The sequence below is a fragment of the Sceloporus occidentalis genome, unplaced genomic scaffold, assembly GCF_023333645.1.
Source record: "Sceloporus occidentalis isolate IW3139 unplaced genomic scaffold, rSceOcc1.0.p SCAF_15, whole genome shotgun sequence".
Classification (NCBI taxonomy): Eukaryota; Metazoa; Chordata; class Lepidosauria; order Squamata; family Phrynosomatidae; genus Sceloporus; species Sceloporus occidentalis.
In genome coordinates this window covers 465,156-490,000 of record NW_028316995.1, presented here as the reverse complement: position 1 = coordinate 490,000, position 24,845 = coordinate 465,156, and the positions used below count along the sequence as shown (strand labels likewise).

The 24,845-nt window shown below is 39.9% G+C and overlaps 2 protein-coding genes across 2 annotated transcripts in view; one reads left to right on the top strand and one right to left on the bottom strand.

Annotated features, from left to right (window-relative positions):
• The window catches only part of LOC149303111 (tyrosine-protein phosphatase non-receptor type 14-like), a 32,842-nt gene extending 32,537 nt beyond the window's left edge, over positions 1-305 (top strand). The window contains exon 18 of the mRNA XM_089481328.1: positions 177-305. Coding sequence (XP_089337454.1) covers positions 177-305 — 129 coding nt within the window. The remainder of the gene's footprint in view (positions 1-176) is intronic.
• Positions 306-6,162: 5,857 nt separating this feature from the next.
• Positions 6,163-23,228, bottom strand: LOC149303110 (N-lysine methyltransferase SMYD2-B). Its single transcript, XM_089481582.1, has 12 exons — positions 23,062-23,228; positions 16,334-16,397; positions 14,587-14,697; positions 13,275-13,335; positions 12,918-13,042; positions 12,037-12,104; positions 10,928-11,030; positions 8,024-8,134; positions 7,441-7,561; positions 6,838-7,012; positions 6,471-6,579; positions 6,163-6,240 (listed from the first exon to the last, which is right to left on the bottom strand). Exons 1-12 carry the CDS (start codon positions 23,226-23,228, stop codon positions 6,163-6,165), a joined length of 1,293 nt encoding a protein of 430 aa, XP_089337708.1.
• Positions 23,229-24,845: the final 1,617 nt, after the last annotated feature.

Genomic DNA, 24,845 nt, shown 5'->3' with positions numbered 1-24,845 from the left:
TTATACATGGTATACTTGATATATATAAAATAGTCATTAAAAATATAGTCCAATACCTAAATACAACGTGTAAAAAGCCCCCTAAAACAAAAGATAATAGAAATATTTATTTTAAAAAAAAAAACAACACAAAATTGCACTTCAATTTCTATAATATATATATTTTTTTCTTGCAGAATGTAGAAATTCCCTCCATGTTAAAGCATCTCAGAGACCAAAGGATGTTCATGGTTCAGACTATTGCACAGTACAAATTTGTCTATCAGGTGCTTATCCAATTCATCGAAAGCACCAGACTTGTCTGAGACGTTCTATACCCTGAAGAGTCGCGAGGTACCCGGGAAATTAAGCCTGATGATGTAACGCCTGGCCCCAAAATCTTTCCAGAGACCTTAATTTATTTTTTTCCCCCTGAAGTTATTTATCTAACAAATCAAGCGTCTTACAGTGAACCGCATTTTTATGTAAAATATGTATATTGCATTGTTATTTGATGTATGTTTATCAGATATTATTCTTTTTTTTTTCTATTTTACTTTTTTTTTTTTTTTTAGCTTAAAGCAAACACCCTAAAAAATAAACGTGCTGTGTATTTTGCTGCGTTTTATAGGATTAATCATTGAAATGTTAACCCTCTTTTTTTCTTTTCTGTTGACGTGTAAATTCAGTCTGCTTCCGATGTGCACTTTATACCGTACATACTCTTGTTAACGTTTGTTAGTAGGTTACGAATTGACCTGAATTACAGCAAATTTAGTAATTTCTTCTCGTCATGAGCCTTTTATCTCTGTGCCGTAACTGCAAGGTTGTAAGATATGGCGGGGCATATTCACTAAGCCATGCATTTCTTCTAACTTCACTATGGCATAGATCGTCCCTGCATAAAGCAGATTAATTAGTGAGATGACGCAATCACAATGTATGTTGTACCTCTTTCTGTAAAGGATTATTACAATTATACAGGCAATATATATCTTATTAGTGCTTTTGCGTCAAGGTTTTTGTTCATTTTATTTTTTTATGGTTACTGGCATTAATTATTTCCTCTTAAACTTATTTTTCTTGTAATTGTAATGAATATTACTCGTCCATCCGATAAGCCCACCAAAAAAAAAACCTGTTTCCCTATGGACCACCTTCTGTGTGACCCCTTAACTCAAATCACCATCTTATATTACGAGATGAAAAAAAAATGAATGCAGAATGCAAATAATATCAGCAGCCAATCGCATGTATGGTATCGGAACACCATCTTACTTGTTTGCATACGATTGGCTGCTGCTATTCCCGCCGAGCTCCTATTGACCCAGCGGCACTGTCCTGCTTTCAGTAGAGGTGGCCATGGAGGAGTTAAATGAGATAGAAGTCTCATATTATAACTCTAGTAACCAAAGAATAAATACGCTGATTTACGTGTAGAAAAATGTACTGCAACTTTTGGGGATCCTTTAAGGTAAAGTCTTTTGATCTATACATGTGCTGATGAATTTACAAGCCCCGTGCATAGATCAAAATGTATATGTAAACTCCTCCCCAGCAGTTTTGGTCTTTGTGGGTATCTGTACAGATGCTATTGAGGACTTTACTTGGACTGTGGGTAAAGACGGCTTGGGTTGGTGCCTAGCTGGCAATCTGGGATCGGCTTGTGCCGCTCTACCAGCCAGTTTGCCGGCTAACCCCCTTTCTACTGAAAAAAATTCAAAAATCTGATTAAAAATAACCAGTAAGCTCATGTCGCTGATCAAATCAAGTGCCTTATCCTTTTATACACTCGGTTATACCGAGTTATACCGAGTGAGATCGAAAAAATGTGCCAGATGTTTCTTAATGATCTCCATCTGGCCTTTTGTGAGTTCACCCTGAATTTGCTAAGTTTATAATTGTAAGATGTATTTTTTTTAATATTTTGTGATGACTTTATTTGTATATATTCGCGTGTATACATGTACATATATATATTGCAGAGAAGATCGCACGATGAAAGTCGCTTTGTATGCTATAATATTTGTATTTATGTTCTGGTGTATTGGAAGCAGTTTTACTTACTTTTTTTTTTTTATTATTTCCTTTTGTTTTAATATTTGTATCTGTATAAAAATTATGAAAAGCGTTCATTCCTGAAGCTCCGACTTTCCCACGTGCTATTAATACACGCCAGCTTATGATGCGAACGCATAAATTAAATTAACAAACTTAGTCTGAAGGGACTTCATATGGTATTCCTTATGTAAACATATTCATATATAGTACTAGAAAAGTATATAATGTAAGCAAAGTAATCCTATTAAAACAAAAAAGGTTACGGTAGTGTATTTGGGGGAAAAGTGTAAATAAGAGTTTGCCAGGAGATAAAAGGGGTATGAAGCACAGCCTTTCACAGGTTAAATTGCAAAAAAAAAATTTTAAGATAACTTTTTGAGAGTTTTGAGAAAGCAGCTGGTACTTTAGAAGTTACAGGCTGCTTTTACACAATAAGTAACAATGTCAGTGATCAGAACCATGTCTGCAAGCAGACTGTCTCACCGCTTGCATTGCAAGCGACTGTTTTTTTAAAACAATTAGATTAGGAGAAGCGATGGACGTAAGATTGATCGTTCTTGCAGCATCATTCGTTGGCTTTATCAAGATCCCAGGCCCAATTTCATTAACCCTTTTGGCTTCTATCAGAGCTGAATGAGCTTATAGACAAGATAACATTGAGTGGCGGGATGCCTAACGGAACAGAACGATAAAAAAAACCGGTAAAAAAGAGAAATGCAGATTTCCCTGTAAACGTACCTCCTTTTTTATAGCTTTCTGTACTGGTTTGATACTATGCATTATTTTTATACTGTAATATAATATTGTTAATATAAATATTGTCACGCTTCAGGTTTATAAGAATGTGAGGATACGAACAGTATTTTTGGACTTGCGCGTCTTTGTTTCTGTTTGCGGAAGCCTTTTGCATATATTAATTTTGCATATATTTTAATTAGACTTATATATTTTCTAAGTGCCAGTCTGGAGGGAAGCGATGCAGGGCCGGTCTTTGCATCAGCCAGCCCCAACATGTTTTTTAAAAGGCTTATTCACTAAGCTGGGTGTTATGAAAATTAACATAGTGTAACGTGCATAACATTATGCATTATTCAGGGGGGTAGCACAGCTCTTCTTGCGAGAAGCTAGGGGGGCTGCGAACTTGTGATTGGTCAATACACTTTGTGCCGGTGAGGAATAAAAAGTGGTGCTGAGTTTTTAAAAAGTGGTCTTATCACCATAGCAACCAGTGAAATGTTCCTTGCAGTGATAAAACCATATTTTAAAGTGTGCCCCAGAATAACCTCATACATGACCCCGTGGTGTCTTCAGACGCTGCCTCTGCTCACTTGTAGTAAGGCATCAACAGACAGACCCCATTAGATCGTATGACCCATCGGAGGAGTTAATTCATTAAAGGTTGGGTTGGGATTTCAACTCCCTCTGTATTTATTATGAAGGACCAACACAAGCAGGTTTCTCCAGCAAAAACAGCTGAGTCAACCCTGCATAATGCATAGTTCAATGAATGAGGCAACGCTGGGGTTTATTCACTTCATGTTCGTTATGAAGGGGCAACTCTGGTGGGTTTCTCCAGTACGAATGGATGAGCAGGTCCTGTATAACGCATAATTCAACAGGTGAGGCGACTGAAGAAATCTCACTGATTCAACTATACATTGTGCAGGGCCAGCCCAACGCTTCTTACAGCAGGAACTCGCTGAGATTGGCCCTTCGTAATGCAAAGTGTAAGTGGAGAGATGACGCTGGTTTGTCTACATTATTCTGGGCCACTTAAGTTGTCTCAATAATGAATCGTGAGGTTAAGGGGTTGAAACCACAACTCTCCCGCCAACACTCCATTTAGTGAATAAACCCCAGAGTGTGATGTATGACCAGCTGTTGGAGTTTCTTTTGAAGAAACTTCTGCAATGTTTTGTCTTTGATGAGTATGGAATTGGCCAAGTTTTGCTTTTATAGTTTTTGAATTCCTATTTTTGCACCAAGGCCTCGCATAAAATGTATGTGTGAGGAAATATAGACATGTATAACACAAAAGCTGCTTTTTATGTATGCATTGTATTTCCTTAAATCGTGTTTTTTTTTTAAAATATTTTATTAACTCACGTTATAGAAGGTTCAGCTGTGCATCATGTTTGTTTTTTTAATTTTTTTAAAGAATAAAATTTTTGCAGCTCTTGTACTTAGCTTTATTTTATGGCTAGTGGGACGAAGGAATTTAATCTCCAAAAAGTACATTGTGCCAACAGATTGTTAAACATATTTTGTGCTTGAAAAGAGCTTCTGTTTATGCCTTATTAGCAATTAATTATATATATATATATATATATATATATATATATATATATATATATATACACACACACTTCATCAAAGGGATAGTATGCAGGAGAGTAGCTGTTTTAATCCTCTCCCTTCACCATCCATTATGACTACCAAGATTTTTCTAAGGTAAAGAACTGAGCTGGTCCTGCATAATGTATAATTTTATGTGACTGATGAAATCCTCAACAATTTAACTATACATTATACAGGGCCAGACAAGCTCCTCGTCCAGCAGAAGCTCACTGGGGTTGAACCTTTACAATTTAGTAACGTCACGGACCTTAAACTCTCTTCATTTAGTGAAAAAATTTTTACTAAAAAAAAAAAAATCAAAGTCAAAGTACAAAACATTTAGTTTTCTCTTTTTTTATTACATCGCAATGTTACAGAGTTTTGGTAATAAAAAGGGCAGGCAAACATTGGTGTCTTGCAAAACACATATTACCATATTTAAAGAGAAAAAACCAAAGCGGCAATCGCAAAAAAATCATTCAAACTGAAAACAAACATCAAAATAAGTCGTGCGAGTGACAGTCTGCAAATCGGTGTGAAATTCAGACGGATCAAGTAAAGGCGGCGATCCATACGGAGGATGCAAGTTGTGTCAATATAAAAAAAAAATTAGAAGCCACATTCAATAAAAGAAAGAAATAAGCATTTTATCATTTACTTTCCCAGCTAGCATATTTAAAAATCTGTCTTTGTAGCAGTAGCTCTTTTTATTTTTCTACAAGTGTAAAAACACTGCATTTTGCTTTAAAAAAAATGTATTCTATAAACTGCAATGATGACCCAGAAAAAATGTAAATAATTTAGTTTGATTACAGTTATAGCATGTTCAAATATGTTACATGTTTATTTGTAAAAAAAAAAAAAGTTTTAACTAACAAGTGAAACGAATATGATGCGATATTATGGTCTGACTCAACAGAAACATCCTTGGGTATGAACACTGAATGAAAAAGAAAAAAAAAAAAAAATTTAAGAATTTAGGCGTTTTTGAAACGGTTGATCACACTAGAGCAATATTCTCCAGTCTGCTTGTCTGATTTGACAAGTTATACAGAATAAGCTTCAGGCAAAGTAAAAATGTTCATCAAGCGCCTTCCTGTATAATAAATAGACGGTCTTCTAGGAGCAGAAACCTTTGACACAGGTAAAGTATGAAAGCTTATCGGTATGGCAATTATTTGTTGTCTATTTCCGCTCACAATCATGCTGCTTTCTGATCTTTAATATAATAATAATAATAATAATAAATTAAAAAAAAAAACAATGCCCGCTTGGCAGTCATTTTTATCATCTATGCCTTCAGAACCCCCTGGGAAAGGGTTAACATCTAAAAGCACAGAATAGCTTTTTAAGGATACATTAGCTAGAAATGTGACAATGTATGGCTGAAACTGACATAAAGTGTCACGTTGTAATAATTTAAAGACAGGCTTCTGTAGATGAAGACTTCCACGTCGGGGAGGGTCTACCGATGCGTGCGGCAACCGTGCGGGTAAAATTCCACATTTTTATTTGTTGCTGTTAAGTTAGCCAATAGCCTACAGATAACAACAAATGCTCTATAGGACATAAATAATACATATATTTTGCTAGCTATAATTTAGATATGTTTTAGTTTTTTATTGGAGGATTGTTACCGGACGCGTTGCCGTCTTTGCAGGGCAGCTGCCGGTTAACATACTACTTATTAGGCTCCATACGATAAGGCAGATTTACTAGCGGTTCCATAACATACATTCAGCATTCCGAACACGTGTTTACATAGAAGCGCACAGGGTTCGTACTTTAATGTTCCAGCTCCTTCTTTATTTCGGTTATATAATGATGATCAGGACCGTGAGCGATTTCCATTATCGCAATGGCCTAAGATGAAAAGAGCAAAATATTACAAAAAAAAGTTCTATTGATCAAACATTTTATTTAATTTGCATTAGTTTTAGTATTTAACACAAATTGAGAAAGATACTCTACTCTGCCCCTGTCCCGGGTATCTAAATGGCTGTTCTGCAAAGTATTAAAATAAAATAGCTTTTAAAAACGTAGGAAAAGTAGAACTGTGCGTTCAAATAACGGTCCTGTGAGCGGACACATACCTTCTTCAGGGCTTTTGTCCCCGCCGCTGTGTTCTCCAGCCCCATGTAAAGTCTGCCGAGTTTTAGCCACATGGAGGCAACATTCAAAGAATAGGCAGGATAGTGCTTACTGAAAAACAAAATAGCTTTTATTAGAGAATTAACCCCAAAACATAAGTGAGACTGGATGCAATTTTGCTTTATAATGCATTATTGTATGGTGCACAGATTGGCCAAATCTAACCTGAATTACGGTAATTTCCTTTAATGCTAAAATGCTTTCCTGCAGATCATTTTGTACTCCAAAAAAAAAAAAACTTTTCCAATTCTAAAACAGGAACTAAATTAAATAAACGAACAAGACAAACACCAGAACCCATATATTTACCTGTATGGTTTGATAATTTTTTGCCCATACTTTAGGGCACCTTCCCAGTCTTGCATGTAGAGGCAAACACCCATTGCTTGGTACATCATATGTAACATGTAGACATTGGTATCCTCAAACACGGATCCCATCTTCTCCATGCTGAGCTCACACATTTCCAGAAGCTCGCTGGGCGGTATGACAGTGAAGGAAACATTATATACGGGTCTGCAGGATCTGGGAAAGGGACCTTAAAAGGCTATAAAGTATGATACTGAAAAACAATAGCTTTTTTAGGGTCCCCTCCTTCATTTATGATGCACTCTCTAAATAAGAATGAGGAGAACGGGGTGGAACTAATTTTATCAGCTCGCGTTGCCGGGGGAAATCGCATTACAGATGGACCGCACTACCGGTGCTCCCTTTCGTCGCACTGTGCTCCGTCCTAAATAGCTAAACCCCCGATTATAGGCTGCACCCCTCATTTAAATGATCGGAAAAAAGTGCGGCCTATGATCGGGACAATACAGTATTTTATAGTAAATAAATAAGTAAACTGTATCTGCTGCATCCCAAAATACCCGATTTTGTAAATTATAATTAAAATGTTAACAAAAAGGATATTTTTGTAGTGCTTGGCTCTTCGGAACTCTTCAACCACGTTCCTCGCGTACTTAATCATGTCTTTTATGGTCTGTGAGCTGGGGGGATCACTTAGCTTTCGGATTTCCAATTTTGCTCCATCCTGTGGAAATATGGCACGGGTTTTAATACAAGATGATGTTTTATTGATCATATGTGTGTGTTTCTTCGTGTATGTATAACGATAGCTAGATACAACCCCCCCCCCACCCGAGACGCCTTACTAAAAACCTACAACGATCCCCACAATTACTTCAACACCAAGTGATAGTTTTACTCTCCTTTTTTACTTGTTGAATTGTGCTGCTGTGAACTATTAAGAAATGATTGATATATTTTAGAAGATTAGTTAAAAAAAATTAAAAAGTTTCCTATAAAGTGCTCACAGAGTCCTTTAATATGCATTCTACTATAGTGAGGCTGTCAGAGACATTAAACTGTCCCTCTAATATACATTTCATAACATGTGTTCAGAAAGACTGATACACCCAGGGAGATATATATATATATATATATATATATATATATATATATATTTATATATTTTAATATTTATATATATTACCTTCTGCTTTGTCGCACACTCTTTGCATTCACAGCTGAAGAAATAAGCATCTTTGAGGCGGTCGTTCCGGTCTTCTGTGGGGTATAGCAGATCAATGTAACTGGTGAAAATCTGAAAGCAGAATGGAGATTTACGTAAAATACTGTATCGCTTGTTGAAAGGAATCTGTGAATTAAAAACATCAAAATATTAAGCCCAAATCAGTGGACCCTGTGGGCTGTGTGCGTGATACACGTCTTTTTTTACATGTATGAAGTGCCAGCTCACATGCCAATAGTCCTGAAATCCCTTCACCTCCGATGTCTTCTCTTGTCTGATATTACTTTTGAACCTTTGCCCCTCTGATTTAAGACTATTTCCTCTTGTTGTGGTAGTTTTTTTTCTTTTCTTCTTTCTCCTCCTTTATGATGTTGATTTCTTTTATGTATTTAAATGTTTCTATTATATCCCTCCCCTGTATCGTCTTTATTCAAGCTAAAAGATCCTTTAACCTTCACTGGCAATACTCCAAGTGAGGTCTCACCAGTGATCTGTACAACGGCATGAGCTCTTCCCTCTATCTACTACTAATACCTCTCGCTATACAACCAAGCATTCTGCTATCATTACCTGCTGCTCTACTGCATTGTCTGCCTACCTTTAAATCCTCAGAAATAATTACCCCTAAATCCCTTTCCTCACACGTTGAGGTTAGGACAGTACCAAATATTCTATACTCTGCCCTTGGGTTTTTATGCCCCAGGTGCATTACTTTGCATTTATCCACATTAAATGCCGGTTGCCACAGCTCTGACCATTTTTCCAGTTTACCTAAATCATTTGCCATTTGGCTTCTTCCTCCAGGAACATCGATCATGTGGCAAATGTTTGTGTCGTCAGCAAATAAACATACCTTTCCATCAAGACCTTCTGCGATATCACTAATAAAATATTAAAGAGAATGGGTCCAAGTACAGATCCCTGAGGTATCCCACTGGTATCAAGGCCTCACTCCGAATATACTCCGTTGAGTACAACCCTCTGTTGTCTGTCACTCAGCCGCTGCCTAATCCTTTCAACAACATTGGGATCTAAACTCACAGATTGCAGTTTATCGATACGTCTTTGTGAGACACAGTAAGAAGCGTCAATGAAATCTAGATACGAAACGTCTACTGCACCACCTTGGTTTCCATTAATTTCCCCTCTACTGGTGTAAGACTCACAGCCCTGTAGTTGTCGGACTCTTCTCTACTGCCTTTCATGTGAACGGGCACAACATTCGCTAAGCTCCTGGAACTACTCCTGTGACTGGCGAAATACCTCCGTTAATGGTTTTGCTAGTACACCGCTTAGCTTTGTCCTTTAAACTGTATGTGGCCGGAATTATCGGCTTTTTTCACACCTAGCCTTGTGTTTACTTCCACTTAGTAAAATAAGTCACATTTGTCATTTAGAGTTAAACGGATTCCATAGATATGCGGAAATCACACAAAGCCCTCTATAGATCTAATAAACACTACTATGGCCATCTCTGAAGCCACGGGAGGTAAAACGAAAGCTGTCTTTTATATCTTAAAGTCTTGACTCTTGTCAAACATGCGCTTCACGGCATCCTTCTTCCAACCCAGATCAGGTCATGTTTCACAACCAACTCTGTTCTGATCTTATCTACGATGCACATTATTAAGCTTTATTCTTCTATCAGCTATTATCTCGGATATCCTAAAACTCGGGTCAGCGCATCTAATTGAATTGCTGAATATCTGTTCACAGGAGTGAGTGGTATCTGATCTGGGGGGGAAAAAACAAGATTTCGTTGCTGGTTGTAATAACCACTCAGAGCCAAAAGGTGGAAACGCAGGACAGGGTAAGAGAACGGCGCGGCAGCTCGAGAGCATTCATTACCGAATGGCTTTCCGGATCCCGTGGCATATCCGCGTTTATTTAAGAGGGATATCTGTTTAGTGTTTGAAGTCCCCCTGAGGCTCTCGTCAAGATTCCAAACAGAGACCAGACTCACTCAAGACAGGATTAAGGGGAAAAGCGAGTGCCAAAAAATGTGTTCCTTGCAGCCAATTCCCACTGCGGCTGTCTGCTCGCATAAGCTGCTAACTAATTGTATAGTTAGCCTCCCATACTGTGTACTGGGATATTTATTTCATTGCCTGCTATCTAAGCAACCAAAATGTATTTGCTAAAATGAACAGATAAATCCCTTTTTTATGGTTCTGCATAAAATAAAATGTCAACCAAAACTGCCCCTTTCGGCATGGATAAGAGATAGGGGTAACCCTGGCGAAGCCTCTGTTGAAGTGAAACGTGTTGGGTGTAGAAGTTAAGGATTCTGTTTTCTGTAAGGGCAATGGATTCCAATAATTTAGAAGAAAATCTTCAAGTTTACTTATATACATTGAAGCCTAAGGAAGGATTTTAGCTCTGGAGGTGTTCAATTCGTTTATTACTTTGTGGTGCTATATCCTATATGGGTTTCATGCAGTTCCCTTGTCAAGTTTAATGTTAACCCTTGCTTTAGGGTACAGAATTTCATAGGTTTACGTGGGTTCGGATTCTTGATAGTTTACTCGGATGGAATGAAATGGCATTTTTCAGTTAATATACTTAAACTTCACTTAATATCTTTAGAACTTGTTGATTAGGAAAATATATATCTATATTGACTTAAAAATGTCTGAATTACAACTCAGGAGGTGTTTAAATATAAGCATTAAAAAAAAATCAGATAATATCTCTCTCTGTCTTCCCAGGTAAGACAATCGGCACAGATTTTAAAGGATGTCTTAAGTATATTTTTAATGACCCGCATTAAACAATTTGTAGGCGAGTTGCCACTGGAAGAAAACCAGGTGCACTCTGGTTAACGCATTATCAATAGACATTTAATAAGGTGATCCAGCATTTTACCTCGTCTCCGGCACTGATCTCTTGCACGGCTCGAACCTCCGCGACTGTACCCTTATACGTGACAATCACATTTGGACAGCAGCTGTGATTCATCAGAGCAACACTATCAGGGGGAGAAAAAAGGTTTCATGGATTATTTAGAAATTCCGCATCGTGCATATTATCTGTAACCAACGAAAACCACAAATTCTCTAATTTGTATGTCACACATCTCAGCTTCATCACAGCAGACAGATTCAGACTAAGGTCAACCGATGAGATTTATGTACGGACAATGAGTGCGACGTTGGGTCCTTCCAAAAAAAAAAAAAAAAAAAGATAATCATAATGGATGAAAAAGAACCTCTCCGAGAATAGTATACACTCACTGGTCTCTTTATTGGGTACATGTTGCTAGTACCGCGTTGGACCCCCTTTTGCCTTCATACTTCGTGGCATACTTTCTACAGGGTGCTGGAAACATTCCTCTGAGATTTTGGTCCAGATGGACACGATGGCATCACAGAGTTGCTGCAGATTTGTCGGCTGCACATCCATGATGCAATCACCCTAAATTAAAGCTGAGGATGTCACCCAGACGCTATTACCCTATGTAACAGATTATTATTATTGATTTATATGGCGCCATCATATTCCCTAGCGCTGTACAACGGGCATAGTCTGCCAATTCAGCTCTTTCCACTTCCAGGAGGATCTCTGCTATAAAAACATCTGCTTTTCCAAGACCGTGTGTCGCAAGTCCTCGCTCCAAACACATTCTTCATTATACGCGATCAGACAGCACAGTAACTCCCATTAAGGTTAATGGAAGCTACAGATGGATTATAGATTGATGAATCCAGGCGTTCAACTTTTGGAACCGTATCATGCTTTAGGGATTATCAGACAAAGTGAAAGGCAGTTACACAGACAAAATCTTCGCATCTTAAAATAAATCTCATTACAACCACTTTAAGCTGGGAAGCTAGCAAAAGGTTTTAAAAAGTGTTAGAAATCAGGGTGCATCTGACTTTAACTTGTGATGTCCATCTGTCATGTACGGGGGGGAAAAACACCCCACGACAGCACATAAATAACACAAAATGCATCATAATAATAAACAAACATACTCTGGAAATATCGCTGATCCAACGTGAGAGAGCTCCTCGTCTTCAATAGTAAAGCCATTACAGTTAACCTAGGGGAATAAAAGATTAAGAGATCACGGAATGTCATAATCCCTTCCGCTATTTCAATACTACATATTACTTACTTTTTAATAACTCGATCTTATTATTATTAAAACACACGTGGTTTTGGAGCATGGGGGTTGCCATGCTCCATATTTCAGAAATTAGGTTTGGATCGGATTTAGAGACATAAGAGCCAACAAGATGTCATGTCCACCCAAGTGCCTGCAAGAGGGGGTATTCACAAAGATTTCCTTTTATTCGGAGGCAATAGCTGACAGTTTAAATATAACCGAGATGAGGTTTATTGTGATTCATTGGCTGTGACAGGTTTAGCTGACAATAGCTGTGGAAAAGGTGTTGTCAGGGTAATAAATTATACCACGCAGATACAGCATTGGGATTCTCAATACAAGGATTTTTAGAAATGGAGTTCGTTTAAACGCCCATTTTATATTGGGGCAGAATGAGATGAGTTCACTAAACCGCCTCATCTCGTCTTGGGGAGGAGGAAATGCATTGCACGCCGCCACAAAATATAACTGAAAAAACTGCGCCAAAACATGAGACAAGTCTCTAACGAGATAAAACATCCCAAAAAATCAAAATATAAAAAGGTACTTACCCTAGGGAGAAGCTACAGCTCCTCTCATCCTCCATTGTCTGATACTCTCACCACTGAATGGCTGCTTGAAGCAGCCAATCAGTGGCAGAAAAAGCCCTCCCATTATGTGAAAGACTATATATATATATATATATATATATATATATTGAGACAGATTTATTAGCACCTTAGTTAAAAAAAAACAGGTGCATCTTACCTGTGCAAACAGAACTTCGAGAGCCGCATTATCTGAATAGTGCAAAGTCTTGGAGTAAAAATGGTGCAAGGCTTCTATATCATTCTGGATCAGCTCTCTCTTTTCATTGTCAAGCTTATCAAGATCTACAAAGGAAAAGAATAAAAATATAAACGTTTTGCGTATGCCTCTCTGTTCACACAATTTGCTGAAAATGCAAGCTGCTGCCCCGTGTCAGAGAACTGGACTACAGCATCTCTTACAGCCCTGCTAAAGATGGCTCAGAAAAACATTCAATAAACCCAAGAATTAGGCAGAACACCCCAAGCCACATGCGTTTAATAAACGGCACATTCGGGATAAATAGATCATGCTTACGAGATTCAAATTCCTTAACGGACAGGAAACGTTCCGACTGCGTTCTTTCTGTCTGGGTTCTCTATGATGCAAAGAAGCCAATTTTAATTGCTAAATGTATAGTTTGGAAGAAAAGAAAAAAAAACAACGGCTCATTTCTAACTAAATTTGTTATTCATATGGACTTTCAAAGCATCTGGAGAGAAAAAGAAACAAATTGCACCGCCGCAAGCAATGTTCAGACCGTACTCCATCTGTATGCGGCGGGATAAAAAAAGGCAGGATTTATTTAAATCTGTAATTATATTTCCCGTTGTTTCCGATGCATCTAAATAAGTCAGACTTTGCAAGTTGTACTTTGAGGCAGGTGAAGCCATCTACTGTTGATAGAGTTTAGATGTAGGGTTCAGCTGTTGGCCTCAGGCCCCTTCTTTGTAGGTTTGGCCATTAAACGCGTGTTTGCGGGAGGTCGTACTTAGCATGCTTAGCTTTCGTACAGAATATTGATTTATTCTAACAGCTAGCTATTATACACGCTTGCCAGTATCTTCTAGCGTACGAAACGACAGGATTCATTTGTGGATCAGTAGACCACTTTTTAACTTCAGAGATATCACGGAGGAGCTGTAGGCTGCTGAACTAAACTCTTGCCATATCGGGTTTTTTTTGTTGTTGAAAGATATAAAATTAAATAAATAATAATAAATATAAGATCTCAAGGCTCCAACAGTGCTTCGGAAATCAAATTACCCGTCTTCGGAGGTTAATACAGCTACTCGATAGCATACAAAGTTCTTAACTTTCACTTTAATTGCGACCTTGAACGTAATGGCAGAGCGGCGCTTGTTTTTATTCAAGCATTAAGCTTCCATTTAAAACGTAATTTTAGAACATGAAATCATTCAGAGTAACTTCGTAAAGCAGAAGAAAAACGCGACCAAGTTCAGAGAAGGCTTGGGATGGGCTGACGGTTCTAAGACACACTTCAAGCGGTACTGAATCACGCATGTTTCAGGGAATTGACAGATCTGCATTTTTATTTAAACACTTAGAGGGATATTCGAACGTTAAAATAAAAGTAATCATAAAGTTATAGCTTGTAGAAAGCAGCTTCCCTGTCTTAATGGAGTACGAGTGTTCATGATTTAACCCAGGCACGAGCCATCTGGATTGTTTTGTCTATGAAGGTACCACCAACACCTGTCCATTTTGAGTTTTTTTATAAAATGTAATAATAACTCGGAATTTCAATGCAAAGGCACAGATAAACACCATGTAAAACATAAATCTTTGTTTCTTTAGAAGAGGACGAAGCGCGACTATCTGGTCTCACCTGCTTGGCCAGAATTCTTGCGGTAAGCCTTACAGTTTCCGAGGGACTCCAGTTCTCCCCGTAAGTGCACATCGCGGAGCATTCCAACTTGTGCATCGGCCAGTCTCCTTTCTACGTTGGTTACAAAAACAAAGTATAACAATTTACTAAAAAAAATAAATAAATAAATAATAAAAAAAAAAAGGATGCAGTTGTCTTCTCTACGGACAAAGGTCAAGTGAAACATGTTTCCTTTACAAATATTGGATGACACAAAGATACTGAACAAAACCTGCAAATGAGATGATGGAATCTTCACTTCTTTCAAAAGAAGAGTCAGAGTCAAAAGGGGCAAAAAATACATCCTGAAGGCACTTTTTGCCAAAACCGGTCCCTAGATCAGCAAGTAGTAACAGAGGTTCAACTAAGTATTTGTAGCTGTACCACTGAAACAAATGGATATTCATAGGTTAGAAGACATTTTGAAATGATCAGTCACTAGACGTAGACCAACTGGGGCTCTCTAGTCTCTAGAATGTTAAGAAAGCAAGGGAACCTTAATGAACTAGCTAAAAATTCTACACAAATCTACAGGAAGCCCTCCATAAGGAAAGTCGGTCAAATATTTGATACATAATTTGCATTTTTATCATTATTCCACTAAATGTCGAAACGAGGTCAATGTTGAGAAAAACAAAAATATTCTGGAGAAAGTTTTTGTTAAAAATTGAATGAGATTTCCCCCTGTAGGTATTGCTAATTAAAACGTATCCTCAGGCAGGAGTTGAAGAAAAGTGACCAGCATTTCAAATTTGATATAATTAATAGCTTATATAAGCCAAGAAGGTTATGAGAAACCAAAAATGTGTAGATGAATTATATATTCTATTGGGAAAGAGAAAGGATATTTGAACCTGGCCATTATTAATGTGTTCTTCAAATTGATTGTTCCCCAACTCAACAGGAATCAGCATATAGGTTAAGGGGTTAAATCTGTGGAGCTTCTGTGTCCTGATACGGGGGCAACCCTGCATGACATCATATTGACTTCACAACCAATAGAAACACAGGTCACTCACTGCATTTACGGGCGTGAAAAATGTCAAACCTGCTGATAAAACAAAAATTTCCATTGGCTGTGGATTGGATTTTTTGTAGACTTTATGTGGGTCCCGGTGTAAATAGCACATATGCCCCTCATGCACTTATAAAGCACTAAAACCAGTCTGGGGGGGTAGGCCAGGGCTAATCTTGGCATATTTTGCTGTGCAGTTAATCAGCCATGCCCCTAGATACACCGGGCAGTTGCCTAATTCGAGCAGTTTTGCCATTCAGAATTTGTTTCATTTCAATATTAAAAATATTAATGAGAAGAAATGCAGACATTATGGCTTCTTCAACACGATATAATCAATTAAATAAAGTATGCCAGTTAATGGGCACAATTAGTCCTAACACAATCCAGGGGAAAGAATGAGTGCCGTACAGACCCGAAACCCAATATGTAATGGAAGACTCAAATATCGAAGACTATGTTTCCGTCTGTTGGGAATAATATTGGGAGAAAACCATACAAAAAAATTCAGCTGTGTTTTAGTAGGATAAAAATGACACCAAAAAGAATGAGGTAAAACGGAATCTGAAATGGACAGAACGCGGAAACATTCAATAACGTAAGTTAAACTGCACAAAAAATAAAAAAACTATTTATCATACGTTTACCATATGTACACAGATCACTGAAGTTGGTTGCAGCGCAAAGTCATACCTGGCATTCTACGTTGCAGTAGAAGGCTTGTTTGCATTTGCCACACTTTGATAATCCTTCTTTCCTATAGACGGGAAGACAAGAAAGATAAAAGGCATAGGAATGTATTTGGCCATCACCCTGAAATAACAGATTTATAATAGCTGATTAATAAGATGAATGGCCCTTAATACCCGACCAAGTGTTCCCCAGGCCATTAGTATATGATCCGCAAATTCTCCTATATAGCGTTTGGAATACCTGGACGGAAGAAACTTTATTAGAGATTATTTAAAATTCCAACCCCAACGTATACAATAAAGGAAAGTCTGCCCAAGGCCAAAAAAACTTGATCCCATGACTTGTGAACAAAGTAGCAGATCTCAGAGATACAGATTTTCGGCGTAGATCAGATTTTTTTTTATCTCGCCTGGAATATTTAACACTTACTGGTTAAACTGGTATATCCGCCGCGGTCACAGCTGTGATGCTTAACGCCAAGTCACTGGAGTAAACATGGAGAACGCGTGAACGTATTCACTAAGCGGTGAGTTGGTGTAAGACTAAGCCGTTCATCCCACCAACTTCACTGTGTATTAGGAACAGCAGAGTTGACCCCGTATAATTCGCGGCTAAATCAATCCGGTGAAATTCAAGACGTATTATTAATTTAACTACGCATTATGCCTCCGGCCAAGTAAAGCACCAGACGGTTACAGCCACAGGAAGCAAAGACCGAGCGAGGAATGATGGAGGACCAATGCCTCCAGTTTTGGCTCTTATTTTCAAAGCCATCAGAGAGCAGACATTATACACACAAAAACAAACACATCCGATAAGCAGGACTCTTATGGACCTAGAATAAATGGAAAATAATGGGGTTTTTTTTAATCTGATTTTTTTTTTTTATCTCATGGTGACGGAGGCAAACCATAAAAGCAGCAAATCTGCCGTATCTGAGCGTAGTTATCAGTAAACAATTGTACGACGTCCAAGGCACAGCACTGACATATCGATAAAGCGCTCTGGAACATGTCAGGAGGGAAGAGAGAATTCCAGCGTCTCGCAGCAAAACACTTGCTATCTCCTGACTTCTTCAGAAGGACCACATAAGGGAATAAAAGGAAAGTCTATTCTTACATCAAACATACCAGGATATCTTAACCCCCACGGTTAACCCTTTCTATAAAAATCGACCATAAAAAAAAAAATGTACAAATTCTGATATTTGCTTACCAACATTTTCTGTATTTTCTGAAACTCAATATTGTATATATTTTAGATCAAGAAGACTGATGTTTCGTTACATACACTTTTTCTTAAAGGGATTGTATAATAAAGTTTAATATTAAAGGCAGGTTTTAGGAAAATATGCTTTCTAATGCAGGCCCTTGAAAAATCAACCTAACCCAGCACATCTGTTAAAACACAAAACCTGAAATATATTTGTATATATAATCATACACACACGTTCTAACGTTTGGGGTCACTTAGAAAAGCTAATTTTGTACATTAAAAGAACATAAAATGGATCAGAAACGTTAATGTTGTAAATGACTATTATAGCAGAAAAGGCTGATTTTTTTTTTTTGATTTTTTTTATAGAATATCTTCATAGATGCACGGAGGCTCTTTATCACTCCCATCACTCCTGTGTTCCAATGGCCCTTTATCACTCCCATCACTCCTGTGTTCCAATGGCACATTGTGTTCGCTGATCCAAGTTTAGGTTTAAATGGCCAATTGATCGTCAGAAAAGCCTTTTGCAATTATGTTACAGGTAGAAATTCCTTATTTTCCATGAAAACAAGTGAACGACATTGTCAAGTGAACAGGATAGCAGATTCGCTGTGGGGGTGTATTTCAAAGTTTTTTATACTGTCGTCTACCAGTGACCACGACAGGCAACACTTTGGTTGTAAGAAATCATTTTTATACTTTTATTTTGTTCCGCACATTCTAGGCCTGAATGCAACTTGAGTGCTAGGAACATATGGTATCAATTAAGTGACCTAGTTTAGAGGGTCTTCTGTGGAATGCCGGTGTATCCTATTACTGTTCCAATAGGATTCCTTTACGTATACCCTAACCAAATGTAAAGGAGTATAAATTGGCATGACTACAAAGACAAAGTCTCTTTCCACGCTCTCATCTTCATCTCACCAAGATACTTAGCCTACAGTACCTTTTATCAACATTTGTTCCAGCATTGGAATTGTATGAATTGATAATTTGTTATCGAATAAACCTTATTAATAAGACATAGAAGCTGTGGTCTTGATTGCTGTTTAATCACTGGAGAAGCTTAGATATTCAAGACAAAGAATATTCTAACATTGGTCAACAAGTTTGGTTCAGCAGTCATTAGTTGCCATCTTCTGTGTTTCATTTTTAGCTGCAACAGCTTTAAAATAGCATCCATCGACATGCAGCCTTCTGCAACTCACATGGTAGCAGCATTACTACACCCATGCAGGGAATTAGCGTGACGGTGTGACTTACACCCCCCTTTAGAAAGTAATCACAACGTTGGCACAAATCCCTCGTTCTTCTCCTGAGGTTCCTCTTTGCTAAGGTGCCGGAATTATTTGGTGGGTATGCATGTCGATTCTTTCCTTTTCTACACTGTGTGATCATATATAAAAGACTCCCAGTCGATGCTTAAATGCAGGGGGGTCATTTAAGTGTATCTTAAAATAACAACAAGACAAGGTGTCCAGGAGGACCGGTATTTGAGCCGGTAGGCGTAGAATCTTCACAACATGCTATTAAAGGGTTAACATTTCACGAGTCTCAGGGTCAACTTATTTACAAAGTTCCCAGATATGATAACGAGTGACATTTGCTTTCATACGGTTTCATGTTAATAGACACTTTCATTCTCTGCAAAATAAAAAGGCTAGAATTTAATGGAAATAAAATACCTTTCGAGATACCGCGGGTATTGGGTCAGATTAAGTATCCAGCCATAGTTTGCCACGCTTATCCTGACAGGTGGACAACACCAGAGAATTATTATTCTTATTGAATTTTTTTATATTTATTATTTTTTTCTCCTGATATTTGTGTTTTTATATACTGGATTTTATATCATATAGAATATTGTGGTGATTTTTCTATTTTTATATACGAAGCTCCGTCATATATGTATATTGGTGCTTATGCAGTAACAATATCCTACTAGCGTCGATACATTGTATTTATTTCTGGTATATATTTCCGTTATGTTTATTGATCTTGATTTATTTATTATAAATCGGTTAAAAAAAATTTATTTTTATATAAATATATCGTGACATTGAGTAACGTTAGCTCCATTGTTTTGTATATTTGATTCCTTTCAGTGCGATATCGCTGCAGCCCAGAGAACATGAGCTTTAATTACCGAATTTATTAAATCTAGAGAATCCTCTATTTTATTTTATTTTTTAACCATTTGGGATTTGTAGTCCATTTTCTTTACTGTAGCGTTGGCGTGTGCACTTTAGCGCTGTGTATTTATAGAGTATTCTATATCATCTATTTTAAGTGAATTAAGACATCTTTTGGGTGCGGATTTAATTATCTAGCCAGGGTTTGCCATCAAATAAAATCTGTAGAATTCCTCACCTGGGTACACGTGATACAAACGCCATGATGACAGTATAAAGAGGGGACTGATAACAACAGAACGCGGCAGTCAACGTGCAATGAATGGGAAAAACAGGGATTGATTTGTAACCTTTGTGAAAATCCACATCATTAAACTACCCCACCAAAGGGACAACAGGTGACAGCCATGAATAGGACATCTGTTTCTGGGATGAAAAACCTAAAAATAGTTTTCACTGCTGTGAAACCTTTTAAATGGACCTGATCACCGATTCCTTCCTAAGCTCCACGCGTGGTCTTCTAGGAAATTAAAGGACCATTGTAACGGCCTCCTCCTTTTAAGGGATACGTGTCTATAAAAGGAGTCAAGAATCAGGATTTCCACCATTTTTATCAGTCTCTAGGCAGAAACAATAACTTTACTTTGAGTATCGTCCTGTTTGCAACTCCTATTTTCCCAGATCTCTACACAAAATATTACTCGAGTCTGACAGCAGTACAATGCAAATAACAACTCTTTTGATTCAAAATTTTGTAATTTTTGAGAATATGCTTTCGATCCAAAAAAAGGCTAAAAACCCTGCCAATTAGAATCTTGTCATTTGGCGGGGTGGGGGGGGGATCTTTCTTGACTCCAAAAGACAACCCAGATTATTAAATATATTTATTTTTTGTGAAGATAGAACATAACGTTTTTTTTCACGACCTACGCCATATACCTCATTCATTCGCCATAACTGGTGACTCTCTGGGTCTGCCCCACAGTTAAGGTATGACAGTGACTTGCTGGGTCTGGGGGGTAATTAGGCTTTACCCACTCACTACTTCGAGAAGCTGACCGTACCCCTAAGTCCTTAGAAGTAGTCCCCCAGACAAGACAATACTGGGAATTTATTAACTATGCCATTAAGATCAATGAATTAAAGCGGGAACCAATAAAACAGCCGTGGAGGGCCAAAACATGGTCCTACACGGCTCTTTTAACTTTGAATGCACGTAGAGCTGTGTTATTCGCTAGAAGAAACCCTACCTACATGCGATAATTTGAGAATAGCTCAATTTCATTGATACCTTCCCATAATTCTGTTAAAATGCATGAATGAGTGTACAGCCGGCAGAGCTTTATATTCATTCAAAGCAAAGGTTCATGAATCCATCGCGTTAAACGGTATTGTTCATGACCACGGGCAGCTCTGTGCAGGAAGAAGCAAATTAGCAGACAAACAGCATGACTGGGGTTCCCACGTAATTAAAGCCATGGTGGTGGGGCGGTGTTGTCACCGAGTAAAAATAAATAAGTAAACAAAAAAAGCTTGAATTATAAATAAATGAATAAAGGTTACGTCACATGGCATGTTATAAAATTCTCTATTCATTTTCCCTCTTCCCGATGGTTCGTAAGGCTACAGAAACACCTGCAATGGGCGGGAATGGAGTTTATATATTTATCTCTGGGAAAGGCATGTTAATGCTTTACACATAAACTAAGCAGTTTTATTTAACAAATATTTTTAGGCAATTTATATACTTAACACAGATAGCTATCCTGGACACCGAGACGGGACCGTCTCTCTGTCTGCACCCTGGGACGGGACCGTCTCTCTGTCTGGACCCTGGGACGGGACCGTCTCTCTGTCTGGACCCTGGGACGGGACCGTCTCTCTGTCTGGACCCTGGGACGGGACCGTCTCTCTGTCTGGACCCTGGGACGGGACCGTCTCTCTGTCTGGACCCTGGGACGGGACCGTCTCTCTGTCTGGACCCTGGGACGGGACCGTCTCTCTGTCTGGACCCTGGGACGGGACCGTCTCTCTGTCTGGACCCTGGGACGGGACCGTCTCTCTGTCTGCACCCTGGGACGGGACCGTCTCTCTGTCTGGACCCTGGGACGGGACCGTCTCTCTGTCTGGACCCTGGGACGGGACCGTCTCTCTGTCTGCACCCTGGGACGGGACCGTCTCTCTGTCTGCACCCTGGGACGGGACCGTCTCTCTGTCTGCACCCTGGGACGGGACCGTCTCTCTGTCTGCACCCTGGGACGGGACCGTCTCTCTGTCTGCACCCTGGGACGGGACCGTCTCTCTGTCTGCACCCTGGGACGGGACCGTCTCTCTGTCTGCACCCTGGGACGGGACCGTCTCTCTCTGTCTGCACCCTGGGACGGGACCGTCTCTCTCTGTCTGCACCCTGGGACGGGACCGTCTCTCTCTGTCTGCACCCTGGGACGGGACCGTCTCTCTCTGTCTGCACCCTGGGACGGGACCGTCTCTCTCTGTCTGCACCCTGGGACGGGACCGTCTCTCTCTGTCTGCACCCTGGGACGGGACCGTCTCTCTCTGTCTGCACCCTGGGACGGGACCGTCTCTCTGTCTGCACCCTAGGACGGGACCGTCTCTCTGTCTGCACCCTGGGATGGGACCGTCTCTCTCTGTCTGCACCCTGGGACGGGACCGTCTCTCTGTCTGCACCCTAGGATGGGACCGTCTCTCTGTCTGCACCCTGGGATGGGACCGTCTCTCTGTCTGCACCCTGGGATGGGACCGTCTCTCTCTGTCTGCACCCTGGGATGGGACCGTCTCTCTCTGTCTGCACCCTGGGATGGGACTGTCTCTCTGTCTGGACCCTGGGATGGGCCTGGGGTGGGGTACGGTTACGTCACTCTCCGCCTTCAGTCTGTATCACTGATAAATCATATGAGGGTGATATTCAATGAAACATACAATGGCTGGCGAGCATTTTTAACGAGATGCGGATTATAGTAAATAAAGGCCCATACAGTATTTGTGTGGTTAATAAAGAATTCAGGGGCTACAAATGAACTAGCGGCAGAGACCTCCGTAGGGGACAGTCCTCTGAAGATCTGACAGCTGATCGCACATGCAATCTGGTTCATTAGACGCCATTACAATGTATAGACTGCTTTTGCAGTGCCCAGGCCAGGATGCACACATTAAAGCCCTTCCAAAGGCAGCTGCGTTCCGCATACAGCATCTGAAGGCTTTAGGACCTTGTGGGAGCCCGTAGTCCCACGTGCAGACAGAAAGGCCGTAACTCGTGTAATATACGGGCAATTAGACACGGGTCTCGTAGGGCCTGGTTAATCAATGACCCCAGCAGCGTGGATACGGTCCGTGGGTGCGGGTCAGGCGGTCCTTTACCTGGTAAAGCAGTAGTCGCAGTGATTGCCCCTCTCGTTCACGGTCAGCACGTAGGTGTGGGCCGGGCAGGAGAATATGAGCTCCCCCAGTCTGAAGGGCCGCAGAGCCCTCAGGCCTCTGCCCTTCCCGGGGCTGACGAACCTTTCGATGTCTTCGGAGAGGCCCATGCTGCGGGTGTGAGAGTGTGTGTGAGGGCAGAGAGAGGCCGCAGCGCCTGCGAGCGTCTATTAATGTCACCCCGGGACACAGACAGGGTGAGACAGCTGCGCCGGTCGCGGCAGCCGCACGGTCCTACCGCCTCCCTCCCGCGACAGACAGTGTTTGGGTACAAGGCAGTGCGCACTGTGAAGAGTGCAGAGTGCACGCACTGCAGGGCTGTCTGGGTATATCAGCCGCACCGGCTGCAGCACGCACACCGCTGGCGCTGCCGTTTGAGTGTATACTCACTATCTTTTATAGGACTGCAGTACAAGCTAATGGCTGCACCTGTGGCTTCTTCAGTGAAGGGAGAGTTGTGGTGTCATCTCCCTCACTTAACTATACATTATGAATGTACTAGCAAATTTCTCCAGCAAGAAGGGCTGAGGTGGGCCTATGTAATGTGTAAGTCAATAACAGGCATTGTATACATTATACGGGGCCAGCCAAGCTCTTCCTGCAACAGAAGCTCACTGGGGTTGGCCCCTCAGAATGTATAGTGAAGTTAAAGAGCTGAAACACAGTTCTCCTATTAGTGAATAAACTAATACTAATAAAGTAAATACTCAATTCCACTCCTGTGGTGGGAGTAGGAATTAAGGATATACATGGGTTGTAACATCATACTGTAGTCATGCGAGGGCCGATCCTGGACCAAGTTGCAGCCTGGGCAAGTATATTTTCTCCCCCCCCCCCCCCCATTCTTTTACATAGATGGCAATATTTCTTAAGGCCTAGCAGGACAGAGCGGTAAAGAATCTTTACAGAGTAGGCCGCAGAGCAATTGGTTCTTATGCAGGGGCAGTTGAGTCGGGTAGACAGGGTACATCACACACAGACATGGGAAATAATTGCCCCCTACTCTGTACAGCTTCTTCAGTACACTGCATGTCACACTGCACACCACGTTCCTGTCTCATACGCAACACTATATGCAAACACACACTCATTCAATCTAACACCATACATTGACACTAACACTGTACACTTTTTGTTTCTGCTGCCTTCGTTTTCGGACAACAAATTTCATTTCCCGACCGTTCAGCTTGGACAAAATTCGAGGGTCCTTTTTTTATTTGGAACGACAATCAGGGGAGAGGAGATCCCTGACGCCTTCTGGACTATCCTTTCTTTATAGATATGTTAAAAAAACGTTCCCCCAGAGTAAGGACGGTCAAAGAGGTGCAGCAGCAGCAGTAGTAGTAGTAGAGCACTGGGCCCGGGCAGGCAGACACTGGCAGATTATAGACTCATGCAGCCCCGTGGAGCAGGACTGGATTTCCCCAATATTATATATTATACATATTATAGTGACAGGTTTTGTCACCAATATATATTTATTAATTAGGAATAATATGATCGATAATAAAAAAAGAACAGGTTTGGCATTAATGGCCAGCAGTCTTAATTAAATACACTACAGCAGTCGCTACAGCTTCTCCAACCCACCCCATAACAGTATATTTTCTGCACTAAAATAAACTATTAATTAAACCCTTAAGGACAATGGGTTGTCCTTAAACCCATTAAAAACAATGCACTGTGAGCCCGTACATGTACAGGCTTTGTATGGTAGGTGAGAAACG

What these genes read in the sequence shown, in the direction of transcription:
- LOC149303110 (XM_089481582.1), bottom strand. Translation starts at nt 23,228, where the DNA reads ATGGGCCTCTCCGAAGACATCGAAAGGTTCGTCAGCCCCGGGAAGGGC. An exon ending in AGTGTGCGACAAAGCAGAAG is followed by an intron (nt 7,562 to 8,023) that starts GTAATATATATA and finishes ATATTTCCACAG; the next exon opens with GATGGAGCAAAATTGGAAAT. An exon ending in AAGAGCCAAGCACTACAAAA is followed by an intron (nt 7,013 to 7,440) that starts ATATCCTTTTTG and finishes TCACTGTCATAC; the next exon opens with CGCCCAGCGAGCTTCTGGAA.